This window comes from Panthera tigris, chromosome X, assembly GCF_018350195.1.
Source record: "Panthera tigris isolate Pti1 chromosome X, P.tigris_Pti1_mat1.1, whole genome shotgun sequence".
Lineage (NCBI taxonomy): Eukaryota > Metazoa > Chordata > Mammalia > Carnivora > Felidae > Panthera > Panthera tigris.
Genome location: NC_056677.1, coordinates 64,467,423 through 64,487,690, shown reverse-complemented (window position 1 = coordinate 64,487,690; position 20,268 = coordinate 64,467,423). Strand labels below are relative to the sequence as shown.

Genomic DNA, 20,268 nt, shown 5'->3' with positions numbered 1-20,268 from the left:
TTCTCCATTTATTGCCACAAATCTCATGTAACTAAAAGAATTTAAAGGTTGCCACTGCAAATTCATTGCAGTAGTATTTCTATGTTCCACAGAGCAGATTTAAAGCAAAATAACTACAATGGGATCTTAGACACTGTATCAAACTTTGATTTTCCAGATTATTTTTCATTTAGAATATCACGTACTATTAAGCATGGGTAATCTTCACTTTGTAGCAAAGATAGTTTTCAAAATTTCCTTAAGGTGAATTTCTGTGCTTGTTTCATGGCTGAAGTTTAAACAACAGCTAACTTCATTTTTTTTTTTAATCTAGCTAAAATCCATTAATGAGATGTCATGGTCAAGGACACCACAATTCCCAAATCAAACAAAGACACAGTTTATTATAAAGTAGAGCATTTGCAATTCATTTTACACTAGAAAATTTAGAGTTAAAGGACAGTAATCCTTGCTAATTACTAGAAAATTTAGAGTGAATTACTAGAAAATTTAGAGTGAATAGACAGTAATCCTGGCTAATGTGAGCATTTAGTATGGTGACTTATTTCATTGTTTTCCCTTAATATATGATTATCCCATAAAATTCTAATTAAACAATTTTACAGAGAGGGTGCCTGGGTGGCTCAGTTGGTTAATCATCTGAGTTCAACTCATGTCTTGATCTCACTGTTCGTGAGTTCCAGCCTTGCATCAGGTTCTCTGCTGTCAGCACAGAGCCCACTTGGAATCCTCTGTCTCTCTCTCTCTCTTTGCCCCTCCCCAACTTATGCACACTCTTTTATTCTCTCTCTCATAAATAAAATGAACCTTTAAAAAACACAATTTTACTGAGAGCCTCTTATCAAAGCAGCACTGTGCCAGGCACTGTTGGTCACATGAATAATTACAACTGATTTTTTAAAATGTTTATTTATTTCTGAGACAGAGAGAGACAGCACATGAGTGGGGGAGGGGCAGAGAGAGAGGGAGACACAGAATCCAAAGCAGGCTCCAGGCTCTGAGCTGTCAGCACAGAGGCCTACGCGGGGCTCTAACTCACAAACCGTGAGATCATGACCTGAGCTGAAGCTGGTCGCTCAACCAACTGAGCCACCCAGGTGCCCCTACAACTGATGCTTAATGATGCATTGCCATTAATTAAAGTTATGTACATAACTACCTTTGCCACTCCTAATAACTTGTGAAAAAAAACAGAGGGGGAATCAGTTTTGTAGAAGCCAAAAGAAATATACTGACATATTTAAAGTTACATAGCAATTATGTGGCTTCAAGTACAGGTTTTTGAACTCACAAGTCAGTCCTCTTTCCACTCTGCGTACAGTATAAAATAGAATCCCTGAATTTGGAGACTTTATACTCTAGATTGATAATAGTCAAATAAAAATAGACTAATACAACATTACAACGTAAGAATAAGAGCCGTCAAAGGAGGCAGATTGGAGATTAACTTTGAAGGATAAGAGTGAAAAAAAAAAAAGCAATCCCAAAGGAAATACTGACATACTGGACTTCACACAAATGTGAAATTACTATACATTAAAAAATAACTAAAACAAGTAAATAATGGGCCAGAAAAATATAGTGGCAAATATAACACAAAAATATACTCTTTATAGTGTCTCTAAAGTACCTATAGAAATTAAAACAAAGACATTAAGGTCCAAAATGATAACTGGGCAAAGACTATGAACAATTTGTAAGATAGGATATAGTGGCAAACATACATACGAAAAATGTTCAACCTTGGTATGACAATGTTTAAAGAAATAGAAAAAAACACAACTAAATATTATTTTGAATATTATATAACTTTCTAATTAGGGGATAATACACAAAATTGATGTATGTATAAAACTAGAGCTATCTTAATTTGCATAAGAGCCATAGCAATGTGTGTACTCTTTTACTCAAAAACCTTATTTCTAAAAATTCATTCAAATGATGGGGCACCTGGGTGGCTCAGTCTGTTAGGCATCTGACTTCAGCTCAGGTCATGATCTCAAGGTTCGTGGGTTTGAGTCCCACATTGGGCTCTGTGCTGACAGCTCAGAGCCTGGAGCATGTTTCAGATTCTGTGTCTCCCTCTCTCTCTGCCCCTCCCCTGCTCGCTCTCTGCCTCTCAAAAATAAATAAACATTAAAAAAATTAAAAATTCATTCAAAGGAAATCATCCAAATGAAGGGAACTTTTTATGCCTAAAATATTAATCAAAATATTATTTATAATAACAAAAGATTATGGGAGGCAACTCAAGTACCTAATAATAAAGGAAATCATGAGTAAAGTATGATGTATATGTACTACAGATTGTTATAAAACAATTAAAAATAATCTGTGTGAAGATGGTTCCAATGGAAAAATATACTTATGGAGAATTGTTAATTGAAAAAATAACATGCCATCTTCTATGAAAATATGCATATAGCATGACTGAAATGGAATATAAAAATAACAACATTAGAAAACTTTGATTCCCCTGAGCCAGGCTGAGTTTTTACTCAGTTTCATGCATGTTACCTCTTAATAATATAGCAACCCTGGGAAGTAAGTACTATTATTTTCCTATTATCCAGATGGGGAAATTGAGACTTAGAGATGTTAACCATTTCAAGGTCACAAAAATTCATAAGTGATGGTACAGGAGAAAGAAGACCTATGTTCTCAAAAACAGTAAGTTTTCCATTTAGGGACCAGGGATTTGGGGTTAGCCCCTCTACCCTATCACTCTTCTCATTTCTCAAGTATTTCTTTCATGTTGTACTGTTTCTTTAATTAAAAATTACAAATAAATAATTTAATAAGAAATAAGACAGTGAATAATTTTTCACCAAATGAATAATTGCTAAAGAAATTCAGAGACAGGTCACTTTAGGCTTAGTGGCTTAGAAGGCTTAAGAAACAGATGAGATTTGACTGGGAATTGGAGGGATACCTAGAAGTTGCTGAGGTGAAGGGAATAAAGTTGGGTATTCCCAAGGTGTACAAAGACTGACAAAACTTTGTGGTAGCAGTGTTGACCAACCTGTGTTTAGGGAATTGTCAATAAAGGTATTTGGGAGAAAGGATATGTGTAAGGGAGCTAAAGCTGCCGAAGGGAAGTTAGGGCCAAAGTATGAGGTGATTTTAACTTTAAGACAAAGGACTTTTGCCTTATTGCTGGAAGCAATGGAGCACCACTAAATAAGCTGCATTTTTGAAAGACTGGTGGTATGGAAGAGTCAAAAATGAACAGGAACAGGCAGGGATAACATTCAAAAGGCTTTCAAAATAAAATAAGAGTAAGCTGGTAACAGGTTGAAGTGAGGATGGCAGTACTGCAAATATAAAGCAACAGATAGATGCAAGAGATACTGTCTGACAGGGCTTGGTAGAATATGGTAGCTGATTAGATATAGGGATAAGGAAGAGGGAAAACACTGTTTAATTTCCTAACACTCCTTTTCACAACCCTACCAAAGGACTCAATGCTGTCACCATTCTAATCAAAAGATTATTGCTTCTAGCTCCCTAGTTAATATTTATCAACTTAAGCTAAAGTCCAGAAAATAGAGCAGCTACAGAGACTTTTGCACTGACAAAAAAAGTAAACTAAAGACATCTAGATTTATAGGCCCATTTCCTCAATTTGTAAGGGATAAAATTGAGGCCCCAAGAAGGGTCCTGAATGAAGGGTTTGCTGTCTGACTTTGCCCCAAGGCTTCTTTGTTTGGCAAAATTCATTTTTTTCACAGAAGCGTTTTCCTCTAAAACTTCTAGGTTGTTCACCTCTGATTAGGAGTGGAAATCTGTAGTGTGACTAGAGGGTGACCATTTCTTTAATATGCAGCATGGGACTTAGGGAGTGCCTTTTATGATGAATGAGGTCCTGGTTTCTACTAGAAACATTATTACATAATATATCAGTTTTATGTCAAGTGTTCTGGAAGTTTTTATAGTCTTTCCATTGAATCTGCTAGGGCCCCTTGTCATGAGGTTTTTTATACTAACATAGGGCATTTAAAGGGGCAACACAGCGATTTATAAAACCTTTGTGGATCAGGCATGAAAACCAGAAACACATAAACCAAAAGCATTTACTTCTGTGAAAATTGCTGTTACAACTCAGTAATAAATAGGTGCACAGTCATTGAGTGAAGATTCAAAGAACACCTTTGAATTCAATATGCCAAATTTATGAGATCAATTAATTAAAGTCACAGTAATGAAGCTTTGGAACACACCATCAGTACAAGGCTAATATGACCAGAGCTGCTTCCACATAGTCATTATGCAGCCAGAATGTTCTAATCTAGACAGGAAACATCAGGCTCTGTGAGGGTAAGAAGAGCAAAAGGATGTGGTAGGGTGAGCAGGAGAAGGAGATGAGGGGAAAAAATCCCAGATGTTTTTTAGTGAGCACTTCAGAATGGTTAATATTAAACCGACACTAAATGATGATTCCAGCACCTGTGCTCATTATAACCCAGAGTAAATTATCACAATGTGATATGTTGGATCCACCTGAAGACCAGACTGCAGATTCTACTGACTGTACCTCACACCTGTTCATTTCTTGTCATCAGCCACCAATGGGTACATTGTGTCTGTCTGTGTGTATTTCTGTATGTGTCTATGTTTGCCAAGCTAAGAATGTGTCATGTTGGACCAAATGCTATTAAAAATATAGCAAAAAAAACCCTCTTTCATACAGATTATAGACTTCCCAAATTCTGATGGAATAAACAAAACAAAAACAACAACAACAAAAATGTCTGGAGGAAGTTCCTGAAAAGTAACACTGGATATGAAATGAGGAAATAATATAGCATTGGCAAAAGCTTTTTAAAATTATTTTTATTTGATTTTTCTGTGCAAAGTGTTTTTGTGGAAGAGGGATATAAGCTTAATTATAAGTAACAGCTGGGTCAGAGAAGACACTAAACACAAGAGGTAGCAAACTATAATAGAAAGAACTGAGGAAACAGGCTTCCAGACTCCCTTTGCTGCTGACTGAACTTTGGGCAAGACACCTGTTCACTAGGCAGCTACAGAGGGAATTGAACCCAACTTTTAAGGTCCCATCCAAATCTGATATTTTATGATTCTATAAGGTCTCGTTCTTTTTTTTTTCAGTTTTTGAAAGAACAAATCCTTCAGACATAGCTATGTTGGCAGTGCCCTTTCTGAGGGACCCATTTATAAGGCACAAGTATATTTAGAATAATCTTGTCTTTATATAGACATTAGTTATGTCACAACTTTCAGTTTGAGGTTTGAGTTCTGTGAAATTGGGAAGCTACAGAACTGATTTAGACTTCCAATTCACATCTCTTTCTTCTATCACCCAAATACACCTCTTTAAAGATTATATTGATAAGTATCAGACAGCTAACAAGGAGCAGGAGTATGGTAAAGAAGCAGAAGCATCTACTTCCAGATTTTCTAAAAGAAAGTACATACCAGAAAACTGAAAACTCCTCGTTGCTTAGCAAATACACTATACAGGTTTAGGACCATAAAACTGTGAGCAGATTTAGCTCTGCTGACTTAGCATAATGGAGAGAGTGGAATATAAAGACTAGAGGGCCCAGGCCTGTCATTCAACATTCCAGTTTCTGTTCAAAGAGAACAAACATCAAACATAAGTCACACAAGCAAATACAGAGGACAATAGTTCTGATGCAGAGCTCCTCATCACAACTGCCAAAGCTGTTTAAAATGCAAACAGGGACTGGGAATGAGGCCTGGAGTCTTGTTAGACTCAGTGATTTAAATGGGGCTTGTGTATACAATAAAGAAAGCCTACTCTATGCATTCCCCAGGCAGGCAGTGTGTGGAGGAGGAAAAAAGCCAAGTAGAAGCAAGGCCTGGAAAGGAAAAGGAGGCACATGACGGTTCTTTCTTATGATATGCCTAGAAAGAGGAGAAAGAGGGGGAAACTAAGATTTCATTATGCCTTTAGGCCAACTTTTTTCTCCTAAGACATTACTCTAATTTTCTAATGAATATCAGTGAGTAATCAAGATTTGCTAGGTTGGGTGTAGGGGAAGGGTGGGAAGCTCTGTGTAATGGTTATTATATATAAAGAAAAAAAAGCCACTAACTTTCTGATAAAAATATTATTTCCTAAATGAGTCTCAGATTAAAGAAGGTACATTTATTTTTGCATTTGGCTTGGAGGCTTCAAGGTCAAAAGAAAAACAAGGGTGTTGTATTTTAATAGGACAAAACTTACTGACGTGAAAAATTCTTTAGTTCCTCTGTCTTGCTATTAAACAGTTGTCTACCAGGAGGTTTAGTCAATTCTCTGAAGTGTTATTTTTTTGTTTGTTTTTTAAGACCAATTTACTAGTTGGAATCTAGTGAAATAGCATTAAGGTAGGCTGGTTGTTATACCTTATCTGATCTTGATTGTGAATAAATGGCATGGTTATACTAGTTGCACATATAAATGTTCCAATAATGCTTTCTAACTCAGCCCTCTTTGGGATTATTATTTTTTTTTCATGCTTCTACCTCCCTAAATGCATAGGTATACACACCATTGCTTTTCTCTCTGCAGATCTCACAACTAGTGGCTGAAGACAAACAAGGTCTGTACTGACACCTTACTCTGGTTTCCTTGATCTGAGAAAGTGAAAGGGTCTGGATTATTTCATAGATTCACTATGAGCTTTCCACACTCCTCTGTGTCATCTTGTCCTGCCTGCAAAATGGGGAGTTGAAGAGGCAGGAGTGCTATATTTCTGATTTTTATTTATTTATTTATTTCTAGGTTGGGGAGCTGAAGTTACAAAGCAAACAAACGCCAAGAAAGAAAACAAGATGATGAGAGAATAAACCAAGTAACTATAAACAGACTTCTGAGTGTTCTTTAAAGGGAAGGTATTATTATAAAGGTACACAATAGTCATGGACTGTACTTTTGGGACCTGAGTCAGTGCACAGCTGAGGAAGCTTGAGTTGGTGCCAAGTTACAGTTCCTGGCCCCTTCGGGGGAGGCAGGTTCAGGTTTGGGAAAACAAAATCAGACTCAGGGGCTATTGTGGCCTGGACAGAGGCAGAAAGACACAATACAGCAGACTTCCTTCCTGTCTTGTTCTTATCTGAGGGTGCAGAGGGTGGGTGGGAGCATGCCTGGAGAGCAGGTGAGGCACGTCAAACCCCAGCTGCCCAAGGGCTCCACCTCCCCTTCTCTTTCCTCTTGGGCAACCCCCACCCCCAACCCAGCATTTGGACCCCCTCCCACTCCTCCCTCAGCCCTTCCGTCGGCCCTCCCACAGTCTCCCACCCAGTTTAGGTCTGCGTCATAAGTATCCCCAAACCTGGGTTTGCAGCTGCTTAAGACAGGCAAGGGAGAAAGTAGGTCCTGTTAGGGCTAGCGCGATCTCTTCTTTTTACAACCTGCAACCCAAGACGCTGATTCCAGCCAAGCCTTACCGCACAGCCCAAAGATACATGATGGTGAAAATAGCCTTCAGTACAGTCACAGCGGTGCAAAAAGAGGAGGCGCGGCAAGACGTGGAGGCTCTTGTAAACCGAACGGTGGGAGCTCAGATCTTGACCCGCAAGGTAGCACTACTGACTCCACCCCAGACTGCCTGCTAGGGTCGGTAAGGTGGAGAGGGGGTGATTTGGAGGGAAGGAAGAGGCAACTGATAGAGGACAAAATGAAAGCTGCCCTCTCCGCTCTGTTAATCTGGTTTACCGGTTCTCCAGTTCCCTCTAGTCAGGCCGCCTTCCCTCTGTAGTGCCCCACGCCCCTTAACATCCCCATGCATCGCACTACTTTCCGTGGGTTCTAGCCCATGTGGTACATCTTGAAGGGATGTTAGAGAGCGTTTGAGGAGAACCCTTGGGACCCAATGTCACCCTTTCCCGGGGAACATGTTGGGGGGGGGTGCTGAGGATCACCTATATGCACGTTGTTCAGTGTCCAGCTGAGATTTAATTATTCTTTGTTTGCTTTTGGTATGGATAAAGATCTATGAATTTAAATCTTTCTAGGATTTCTGAATGTTTGCGGGGGTGGGCTGTAGGGCAAAGAACAGCTTTGACTCAAAGCTGTATGGGCTGGGACTAGTATGTGTCTGTGTACGCCTGTGTATATTTTCAATTTCTCCCTAGTCATAGCAGTTTTAAGCATTTGGTAAAGGAGCTATCAAAATTGAGGTTGGTTTTAATTAGAATTTGAGATGTTCACTGCAAGATCCTTGTATGTTTTCAGAGTGGCATTTCCTAAAGGCAGCACTCTTCATCCCTAAAAAGAAATGTTAAGGTTTATTTTTTTCTTCTTTTAAGTACTTCCTTTTCGTGATATCCTTTCTACCACCTCCCCCGTAGAGAGATCTGAAGCAGATCCGACCTTGTAATTTAAACTTCTAGCATTGCCAGAAATTGAGGTAGTTTCTCCCCCAAAATGTTAGCCATTATTTATTTAGTCCAATTTCTATTTCCTTTAAAAATCTAACATGGTTCAGTGTTTGGAAACTACTTGTTTTCCTCAGTAAAACCTCAATGTTAAAAGGGACAATTGTATTTCTTTCTTGTTCTACTAAATCTGTGCAGTGTCGGTTTCCAGATCTGTCTTACCTTGTCATCTTCTCTTTTTAAAGTTTTAACTTCTGTGTTCAGAGTGGAGTTTTTAAAAGTACTTTGAGTGAAATGAGAAGCTATGTAGTAAAAACTTATTATGCACACAATTTGAAATGCTTATGTGCTTATGCAGAGTTTTTATCACAGAAATTTTTAATATTTAACCAAGCAATCAAACTCGCTTTTGGGTATTATACATTTCAGAACTAAAAAGTAAAATTCCCTTGCATTGTGGAAGTTTTGATTAAATGACTTAAGATCAAATATGTAACTGTCCTACTCACTTTGTAAGTGAAACATGGCCAGATTTTTGGGAGGTCTAATGAGATGCCAGTAGTTAAATATAGCCACATAGTAATCCCTTTATTTTTCTCTCACGACCAAAAACTTCATGATTTGTAGTTGGATACAGTTAATATGCAAGCAGTACTTCTTCTAGGCCTGTGGTGTGATGAGGAATAAACAAAAATGAACATTAGTACTATGATTATATTTCTTTGTTAGATGTTGGAGAAGCTTCCACAGGATCTTGACCTGGCCACTACAGGACACAGATTTAATAATACTTGGCACATTATATTGTGATGTATTAATCTGCTCATTAGAAACTGAGCACAACTGGGGCGCCTAGGTGGCTCAGTGGGTTAAGCATCCCACTTTGGCTCAGGTCATGATCTTGCATTTGTGAGTTCTGGCCCTGTGTCGGGCTCTGTGCTGACAGCTCAGAGCCTGGAGCCTGCTTCAGATTCTGTGTCTCCCCTCTCTCTGCCCCTCCCATGCTCATGCTCTGTCTCTCTCTCTCAATAATAAATAAACGTTTAAAAAATTAAAAAAAGGAAACTGATCACAACAGAATAGTATGTCAGAGGTTGTGTACAATGATTTTAAAATACAGTTTAGAGAGAAATTAGCTATGGTAAATGAGAATCCATGCCATCCTGAGTTCCAGCAAATTTAAATGAAAAAAAAAATCCTTCCTAGAATGGTAGGGAATTTTATTAAATTGAAACTCTAATACACAGACCTTGCTTAATAATAAATGAAATTGCAGTGTAAATTGCTCTTCTCATATTGCAGTGACAAGAAAAAAAATAAATTCATTGCTTTGAGTATTTCAAATTAAGTCATTTTGTGACTTAGGGGCAAGTCACTTCATCTCTTTGGACCTCTATTTTTTTTAAAGATTCATTTTTTAAATTTTTTAATGTTTATTTATTTTTTTGAGAGACAGAGACAGAATGCAAGTGGGTTGGGGCAGAGAGAGAGGGAGGCACAAAATCTGAAGCAGACTCCAGGCTCCGAGCTGTCAGCACAGAGCCTGACGTGGGGCTCGAACTCACGAGCTGTGAGATCACGACCTGAGCCGAAGTCAGATGCTCAACCGACTGAGCCACACAGGCGCCCCTGGACCTCAATTTAATCATCTAAAATATAATTCCTAAGTCTCTAGCTCTAGATTACTGTGATTCACAGTCATAATTTATAATTCTGCTATTGTAATGTTAATTTTAGGTTAGTTTTTTGATAGAAATAATGTATAAGTTCTGAAAACTATTGGGACAAGTAACAGCCTTCAAGGTTTATACAGTATTAATGGAAGGTTTCAATTTAAATGAATTTAGCTAAGAAAATGTGAATACCAAACTTTGAATTTTAAAGAAATACAATTTTTTGACAAGCCATTTACCAAATAATTGTCTCTCCTTATAATCCATGCATCTATTTTCACCAGATTAATTGAAGGTGAATTGGGTGCCATAACCTTTATAGTAGTTGTCATGGAAAAGAGTTAATGTCCTGAAATACTACAAATTATATTTTTATACCAGTCTGAATGATTTACCCACTAATTACAAGAAACAAAGTTCGCTGATATCATTTATTCTATCCTTGCATAATAATACAATGCTGCTTAGAACATATTGTGACATACAAGAATGGGATTGGAGGGGGTTGCCTGGGTGGCTCATTCGGTTAAGCCTCCAACTTCGGTTCAGGTCATGATCTGGCAGTTCTTGTGTTTACGCCCAATATTAGGCTCTGTGCTGATAGCTCAGAGCCTGAAGCCTGCTTTGAATTCTTTGTCTCCCTCTCTTTCTGACCTTCCCCTGCTCGTGCTCTGTCTCTCTCTGTCTCAAAAATAAATAAGCATTAAAAAAATAAACAAATAAATAAAAAATAAAAGAATGGGATTGGAGGGTCCCATGGTCCATTACCTTCGGAAGAATACAGTTAATCAGTTACATGTTTGCTTTGGATCTTTCTGGTTCCAATTCCTGAACAATTTATGGATTTAAAAGAATTTTATTGTTATATGAACAGCTTTTGGTCCCAGCTATCACAAATCTTGTACTGTAAAATCTAGTGTTTTATCCAGAATTTGGAAAACATTATTACATTCATGAAGTAAATAATTACAGAACAGTGGGTGATATTGAAAAGGCTAATTTCTCACTAAAATTAGGAACATTAAGAAATATATCTCATTTTCAAAATTTTAATTTCTAGAATAGGGAAAAATGACATACATATGTCTTATAGAACTTTTTATATAAAACAAATTTTAAAACTGGCTTTTTGAAAATCCTTTAATAAATCAAAATACATTAATTCACCTTTAAATTGGCAAAAAAGTTGATTTACAAGAGATAGTAAAGCAACATAATTATATTCAAGAAGGTTAGTGATTCTATCACTATAAAAGTCTAAAAATTAACAACTTCCATTTATTTAAAGAGGATAATTTATTCCATAAATGAATTGTTATTTTCAGCTGAATCTAGAAGTGTGTATTTTGAAAAAACTTCATGTCTGCAGTTGGATTTGTAAATGCCAGAAGGAAGGTTAATATAATTGGATGTTTTTACATCTATTAAATATCAGAAGTTATCTGGAAATAATTTTAATCTAGAATGACTTAATAACATCTTTTAAAAATTATCTGGTATTTCAAGAAAGTAAATTATGTACAAAGCAGCTATGTGACTAAAAGTGCAATCTGGTTTTTGTTTTTGATCTTGCTTTTTAATAAACAGGAGCTCCAGTTTGCCACCCAGGAAAAAGAGGGCTCCTCTGGGAGATGCATGCTTACTCTCTTAGGCCTTTCATTCATCTTGGCAGGACTTATTGTTGGTGGAGCCTGCATTTACAAGTACTTCATGCCCAAGGTAATAATAATTATAATCCTTATAATTTGAATTACTAATTGCTATACTTGTAGTAGCAACTTAAGTAAATCTGTGGTGGTCACCAGAGAAATTAAGATTTAGGACAAATTTTCAAATTACCATTCAATTTCTAAAATTAATTTGTCTTCATGGTGACAACTGTAATCAGAAATCCTCAGCTTGACAAACTGTACAATGAATTGATGTGAGTGTGAGGAATGATTCAAATGTCATGGTAGTAAGTATTAAAAGTTTTTAATTCTCCCTTTTTGTCTTTTAGAATACCATCTACCATGGAGAGATGTGCTTCTTTGACTCTGAAGACCCTGAAAATTCCCTTCAAGGAGCAGAGCCCTACTTCCTGCCTGTGACAGAGGAAGCTGACATCCGTGAAGATGACAACATTGCAATCATTGATGTGCCTGTCCCCAGTTTCTCTGATAGTGATCCTGCAGCAATTATTCACGACTTTGAAAAGGTGGATTTATCACTTCTTTAGGTTTTCCTGATTTTTTTCTTAGTTTATTAGTAAGTATTAAAATTGTTCATAAATGTACATCTTTTTGCAGCAAACCCTTTTTCAATCTTTTGCTATTGAATATACATTAGCAGATTTTAAAAGGATGTAGCTACTTGTTATAATGGTAGTTACAATCTGAAGAATTAATGCTCTTTACATCATAGTTAACTTTTCCCTTTCCCCAACAGGGCATGACTGCTTACCTGGACTTGCTCCTGGGGAACTGTTATCTGATGCCTCTCAATACTTCTATTGTTCTTCCTCCAAAGAATTTGGTGGAGTTCTTTGGCAAACTGGCAGTACGTATTTTTGATGTCAAATTTTCATTTCAGCATTTGCTTCCTCATTAAAAACAAATGATTTGAGCTACAACATTCCATATTGTTGAAATAGTTTTCAAATAAAAAGTGTGCTGTAGGGGGCGCCTGGGTGGCTCAGTTGGTTAAGCATCCAACTCTTGGTTTCAGCTCAGGACATGATCTCACAGTTTGTGAGTTCAAGCCCCACATCTGGCTGTACGCTGACAGCGTGGAACCTGCTTGGGATTCTCTCTCCCTCGTTCTCTGCCCTTCCCTCGCTCACACTGTTTCTGTCTCTCACAAAATAAATAAATAAACCTTAAAAAAGTGTGCTGTCACCCAAAACTACTCTAAAAAATAAAGTCTATTAGAAAAAAGTATATCTGCGCTAGGTAAGGATTGAAATGGTGTTTTTAAGTTCTTATTTCAATCTTTTTATAAAAATTTTAGAGTGGCAAATACCTGTCTCACACATATGTTGTTCGTGAAGACATGGTTGCTGTAGAGGAGATCCGTGATGTTAGCAACCTCGGCATCTTTATTTACCAACTTTGCAACAACCGCAAGTCCTTCCGCCTTCGTAGAAGAGACCTCTTGCTGGGTAGGAAATTTATTCTTTCCTTCAACCTGTGTTATTTAGAAAGTGAAGGAAACTAAAGATGGAGGGGAGTAGAAATGTAGACAGCAAATCTAGATATGTTTTAATTTACATAGAAAGTTAAAAAACCACTTCTTTGTGCATTTTCTCACAGGTTTCAACAAACGTGCCATTGATAAATGCTGGAAGATTAGACACTTCCCCAACGAATTTGTTGTTGAGACCAAGATCTGTCAAGAGTGAGAGGCAACAGGAAAAGAGTATCCTTAGTAATAAGAAGTCAGAGATTTACAATATGACTTCAACATTAAAGTGTGTGGGATACTCATGATATTTACTCATGCATACTCTATTTCTTATACAAAAAAAAAGAAGGAAAAAAACTAACCACTGCAAGTTCTTGTCAATTTTTAGTTTAATTGGCATTTCTTTTTGTTTGAAATTTAAATTAAATAATTCGGTGATTTCTTTTCAATTTATAGGGTTTAGACTTCTGAAAGCAGCATGAATATATCAGCTAACATCCTGACAATAAATTCCATCCTTTGTGTGTGGTTTTTTAAAGTAAGTTCTTCACTCAATCACATGGTAGAACATGTTTTAAATTTAAAATATTTAAAATTATTTCTGAATTTTTTTGTAAAACACATCAAATCTCTTAACATTGTGAAGTTTTATTTTTCATTTGGTATAATTTTCTTGAATATAGAAATTACATATTTTTTATTTCTGTTAGGTACTCTGTAATAGATTTGATTTACATATAAGCAAATTCATACACAAGTCAGTTTCACAAATACAGTGATTCTATCTCACTGATATCTGTATTGTGAAATACACAAAACTGTACAAGTGTTGAGGAATTTAGGTTGTATGAATTCTACAACCCTATAATAAATTTTCCCATATTAAGCCACTGTTTCTCACTTAATGCAAACAACATTACTTATTTGGCTTTGGTGTACCTGAAATTGATCTAAAATAATGAATTTAGCTCTGCCCTTATTCATACTTCCACACATTTATATTTTTTAATCTCATTTTTATTTCTTTTTTGATATTATATCAATTACTCTTCTATAAATTCCTCATAACTGGCATAAATGTAAAGTTAACTATTTGTTAAGAGCCTTTAGGCTCATAGCAATTTCAAACATTTTAATGCGTTTTCTCTTTCATAAAAATATAAACAAACATAGAGGGCTACAAAAGGTCATTAAGAACTAACCTTGGATAAGATGATGACAACCTTTAATAACATCACATACTGTGATCTTTACTCACTTGTCTAAGAGTATAAACTCTAGGGAGGAGGAGTTAAGATTGCAGAGAAGTAGGGGGACTGGGATTTCCCTCATCCCTCAAACACAGCTGTCTTGAGGTCAGATCACTTGGAACACACAGGAAATCAATCTGTGGAGTGGCAGAAGGAATTCCACAGGTGGAGGGAGACAGCTTGGTCGGATCGAGGTGCATGTATGTGAATTGGGGAAGATAAAACGGGGAGGGAACCCCTTCTGTGGAGAGACAAAAGGGAGAGAATGAAGGCTTCAGTATTGGAGAAAACCTTTCAAGACCATGGATAGGGAACAAGAAATACAGAGAGTGCCAGGTTCTATTTTTCACAGCCTTAGGAGCTGGAACTTGCAGGTTTTTAAAGTGTGCACCTTTCTCTAGAACAGAGCTGGTGGTGTGTGCCCACCTGGTGGGGAAGGAGCTGGTCTAGGAGCTGTAGCAATCTCTGGGGCACACTGAGAGAGAACAGTCCCCTTCCTTGAATACAGTGGGAAGAGGGTTTATTGCCTCCCCAAGGACAAAAGACCCAGCAGGCACAAGCCAAAAACCTTTTATTGGCAGGGCTGAGTGGCACTACACTAGAACAGGGGCTGCGTGGTGCAAGGCCTTTTAACACATCGGGTTTTTAATGTTTAATTTTTAATTTTTATTTTTATGTTTATTCATTTTTGAGAGAGAGGGAGAGAGAGATTGGGGGAGGGCAGAGGGAGACACAGAATTCAAAGCAGGCTTCAGGCTCTGAGCTGTCAGCACAGAGCCCAACACAAGGCTCAAACTCATGAACCTTGAGATCATTACCTAAGCTGAAGTTGGTCACTTAACCAACTGATCCACCCAGGTGCCCCAAGACATCGGGTTTTGAATCCCAGCTGAGCACCTAGAAGGTGCGGGAGAACTGTGGAACAGGTCAAACAGACCTCACCGCCTGTGCTAGTGGTTTGAGACATCCTGTCCAGTGAGGAGAGGTTGGGGTGTCACCATTTTCTCCCCAACACCACCGAGGTGGGCCTTCATGGAGCAGCACAGTGGCCCCCAGTGGAGGCGGTACCTGCATGCACCAAACCCCACCCCTCAGTGCCTGGCAACTGCTTATTTACTGGAAGAAGAGGGACCCAAAACAGCCAGCCTCTCTTCCAGACCAGCATAACCACCAGTCCCAGGCATCAACAGACAACTGATTGTTTTGTTTTGTTTTTGTCCGTTTTTTCTTTTTTTTTTTCTTTTGGAATCAGAATTATAGTTTCTGATTTGTTTTTGGTCAACTTTTTTACACACACACACACACACACACACACATATATGTGTATACACACACACACACACACACACACAGATATATATATTTCTGATTTGTTTGTTTCTTTGTTTAACCAGGCATTTTTATTCCATTCTTTTTTTTACACCTTTTCTATATTATTCTTTATTTTCCTTTCCCTCTCTCTTGATTAGAGTTTGTTTTGATTCTCTGCTTGATCTTCTTTTCTCCCCTTTCATTTATCTCTTTGTATGGAATAAGACTTCCCCCACACCTTTCTTTTTTTCCAGGGTTACTTCAGTGAACAGATCAAAGCACACCTGGTTGAAAGTCCAAACATTCCACCATTTGAAACAAGAAGGAGCTTTGAAGAAGACCAACCAATGGGATAAAGCAGCCAAAACACAATGACAGAGTGCACACAACATACTCTAAAACACTTCCTGAAGCGCCAGGGCCTAGACAGTATATGACCCCTTTTGAATATACTAGTACTCACAGGTGCAGGGCACATAACAAGCTATTAAAACACACAAAGGACAGAAACTTAGTCAAAATGATGAAATGGAAGAATTCTCTTCCAAGGAAAATTCAAGAAGAAATTATAGCTCAAAACAGATATAAACAATATAGCTGAACAAAAATTTAGAAAACAGTCATAAGAATAATAGCTGGGCTTAAGAAAAACATACAAGAGAGAAACTTGCTGCAGAAATCAAAGACCTAAGAACTAGTCACAATTAATTAAGAAATGTTATAAATGAGATGCAAAACAAACTGTATACAGTGACAGCAAGGATAGAAGAAGCAGAGGAGAGAATAGGTGAAATAGAAGACAAAATTATGAAAAATTATTAAGCTGAAAAAAGGGAAAGGAAATAACTAGATCATGAGGGGAGAATTAAAGAGCTAAATGATTCCACGAAATGAAACAATATCCATACCATAGAAGTTCAGGAAGAGGTAGATAAAGAGGCAGAAGGTTTATCTGAACAAATTATAGCTGAGAAATTTCCTAATTTGGGGAAGGAAACAGGCATTCAAGTCCAAGAGGTACAGAAAATTCCCTTCAAAATCAACAAAAGCAGGTCAATACCATAACACATCATAGTGAAACTGGCAAAATACAAAGATAAAGAGAAAATTCTGAAAGCAGCTAGGGACAAACAGTCCTTAACCTACAAAGGTAAACAAATAAGGGTGGTAGCACACCTGTCTACTGAAAATTGGCAGCTGAGAAGGGAGTGACGGAAATTATTCAATGTACTAAATAGGAAAAATATACAGCCAAGAATCCTTTATCCAGCAAGACTGTCATTCAGAATAGAAGATATAAAGGGTTTTGTAGGCAAACAAAAACTAAAGGAGTTCATTACCACTAAACCATCCCTGCAAGAGATCCCAAAGGGAACTCTGTGAGTGGAAAGCAGCAAAGACTACAACAGGTCAGAGACATCACCACAAACGTGAACCTACATATAACGCAATGACACTGAATCCATATCTTTCAATAATCACTCTGAATGTAAATTGACTAAATGCCCCAATCAAAAGACATAAGGTATCAGAATGGATAAGAGTATAAACTCCATACAAAGGGTGCCAAAAGTTTACACTCTTTCTCTTGTATTAGGATAAACCATGTTCATGATATTATTGATCACTTGCTGGTAGTGACAATTTATTTTAGTAGACAAAACTGTACCCAGTAAAATCTATCACCCTAATTACTCTTTTTGAAAAATACACTAAACATTTTTTAATTTTTTTACTTAATGTATTTTTAAAATTTATATCCAAGTTAGCATATAGTGCAAAAATGATTTCAGAGTAGATTCTTTAATGTCCCTTACCCATTTAGCCAATCCCCCTTCCACAACGCATCCAGTAACCCTCTGTTTGTTCTCCATATTTAAGAGACTCTTATGTCCCCCTCCTTGTTATATATTATTTTTGCTTCCCATCTGTTATGTTCATGTATTTGTATATTAAAGTCCTCATATGAGTGAAGTCATATGATATTTGTCTTTCTATGACTAATTTCACTTAGCAAATTACCCTCTAGTTCCATCTACATAGTGGCAAATGGAAAGATTTCATTATTTTTGATTGCTGAATAATACTCCATTGTATATATATACCACATATTGTTTATCCATTCATCCCTCGATGGACACTTGGGCCCTTTCCATACTTTGGCTATTGTTTATAGCACTGCTATAAACATGGGGGTGCATGTGTCCCTTTGAAACAGCATACCTGTATCCCTTGGATAAATACCTAGTAGTGCAATTGCTGGGTCATAGGGTAGTTCTATCTTTAATTTTTTGAGGTATCTTCATCATGTTTTCCAGAGTGGCTGCAACATTTTGCATTCCCACCAGCAGTACAAAAGATATCTGCATCCTCCTTTCTCTGCATCCTCGCCAACATCTGTTGTTGCCTGAGTTGTTAATGTTAGCCATTCTGACAGGTGTGAGGTGGTACCTCATTGTGGTTTTGATTTGTATTTCCCTGGTGATGAATGATGTTGAGAATTTTTTTCATGTATTGGTTTGCCATCTGGATGTCTTCTTTGGAGAAGTGTATATTCATGTCTTTTGCCCATTTCTTCACCAGATTATTTGTTTCTTTGGTGTTGAGTTTGATATCTTTATAGATTTTGGATACTAACCCTTTATCTGATATGTTGTTTGCAAATATCTTCTCCCATTCTGTCGGTTGCCTTTGAGATTTGCTGATTGTTTCCTTCACTGTGAAGAAGGTTTTATTTTGATGAGGGCCCAATAGTTCATTTTTGCTTTTGTTTCCTTTCCCTCTGGAGACGTGTTGAGTAAGAAGTTGCTACAGCCAAGGTCAAAGAGGTTTCTGCCTGCTTTCTCCTCGAGGACTTCGATGGCTTTCTGTCTTATATTTAGGTTGTTCATCCATTTTGAGTTTAATTTTGTGTATGGTGTAAGAAAGTGATCCAGGTTCATTTTTTTGCATGACGTTGTCCAGTTTTCCCAGCACCACTTGCTGAAGAGACTGTCTGTATTCCATTCGATATTCTTTCCTCCTTTTTCAAAGATTAGTTGGCCATATGTTTGTGAGTCCATTTCTGGGTTTTCTATTCTTTTCCGTTGATCTGAGTGTTGTTTTTTTGTGCCACTACCATACTGTGTTGATGATTACAGCTTTGGAATACACCTTGAAGTCTGGGATTGTGATGCCTCCTGCTTTGTTTTTCTTTTTCCAGATTTCTTTGGCTATTAGGGGTCTTTTAGGGTTCCATACAAATTTTAGGATTGTTTGTTCTAGCTCTGTGAATAATACTGGTGTGGCTTTTTTGATAGGTATTGCATTAAATATGTACACTGCTTTGGGTAGTATTGACATTTTAACATTATTTGTTCTTCCTATCCAGGAGCATGGAATATTTTTCCATTTTTTGGTGTCTTATTCAATTCCATTCATAAGCTTTCTATAGTTTTTGGTGTATAGATTTTTCACCTCTTTGGTTAGATTTATTCCTAGGTATTTTATGGGTTTTGGTGCAATTATAAATGGGATCAATTCCTTCATTTCTCTTTTTGTTGCCTCCTGTTGGTGTATGGGAATGCAACCAATTTCTGTGCATTAATTTTATATCTTGCCACTTTGCTGAATTCGTGGATCAGTTCTAGCAGTTTTTTGGAGGAAGCTTTTGGGTTTTCCATATACAGTATCATGCCATCTGCGAATAGTGAAATTTTGATCTTCTCCTGGCAACTTGGATGTATTTTATTTCTTTGTATTGTCTGATTGCTGAGACTAAGACTTCCAATACTATGTTGAATAACAGTTGTGAGAGTGGACATCCCTGTCTCATTCCAGACCTCAGGGGAAAGCTCTCAGTTTTTCCCCAGTTAGGATAATATTAGCATTGGGTCTTTAATATATGGATTTTATGAACTCGAGGTATGATCCTTCTATCCTATTTTCTTCAGGGCTTTTATCAAGAAAATATGCTTTTGTCAAGTGCTTTCTCTGCCTCTATTGAGAGGATCATGTGGTTCCTGTCCTTTCTTTTATTCATGTGATGAATCACATTGATTGTTTTGAGGATATTGAACCAACCCTGCATCCCAGGTATAAATCCCACTTGGTCATGGTGAATTATTTTTTTAATGCATTGTTGGAACCAGTTGGATAAAATAATGTTGAGAATTTTTGCATTCCATGTTAATCAGGGAGTTTGGTCTGTAGTTCTCATTTTTAGTGGGGTCTCTATCTGGTTTTGGAGTCAAGGTAATGCTGGCTTCAAAGAAAGAGTTTGGAAGTTTTCCTTCCATTTCTATTTTTTGGAACAGCTTCAAGAGAATAGGTGTTCACTCTACCTTAAATGTTTGGTAGAATTCCCCTAGAAATCCATCTGGCCCTGGAACGTTGTTTTTTGGGAGATTTTTGATTACTAGTTCAATTTCTTTACCGGTTATGGGTCTGTTCAAATTTTCTATTTTTTCCTGTTTCAGTTTTGGTAGTTTATATGTTTCTAGTAATTTGTCCATTTCTTCCAGATTGCCCATTTTATTGGCATA

General features: G+C 37.2%; 1 protein-coding gene across 1 annotated transcript; it reads left to right on the top strand.

Annotated features, from left to right (window-relative positions):
* Positions 1-7,276: 7,276 nt before the first annotated feature.
* On the top strand, positions 7,277-13,708 carry ITM2A (integral membrane protein 2A). The gene is made up of 6 exons (XM_007093062.2): positions 7,277-7,551; positions 11,610-11,741; positions 12,022-12,219; positions 12,450-12,560; positions 13,011-13,161; positions 13,313-13,708. Exons 1-6 carry the CDS (start codon positions 7,438-7,440, stop codon positions 13,399-13,401), a joined length of 795 nt encoding a protein of 264 aa, XP_007093124.1. The 5' UTR covers positions 7,277-7,437; the 3' UTR covers positions 13,402-13,708.
* The last annotated feature ends 6,560 nt before the right edge of the window (positions 13,709-20,268 follow it).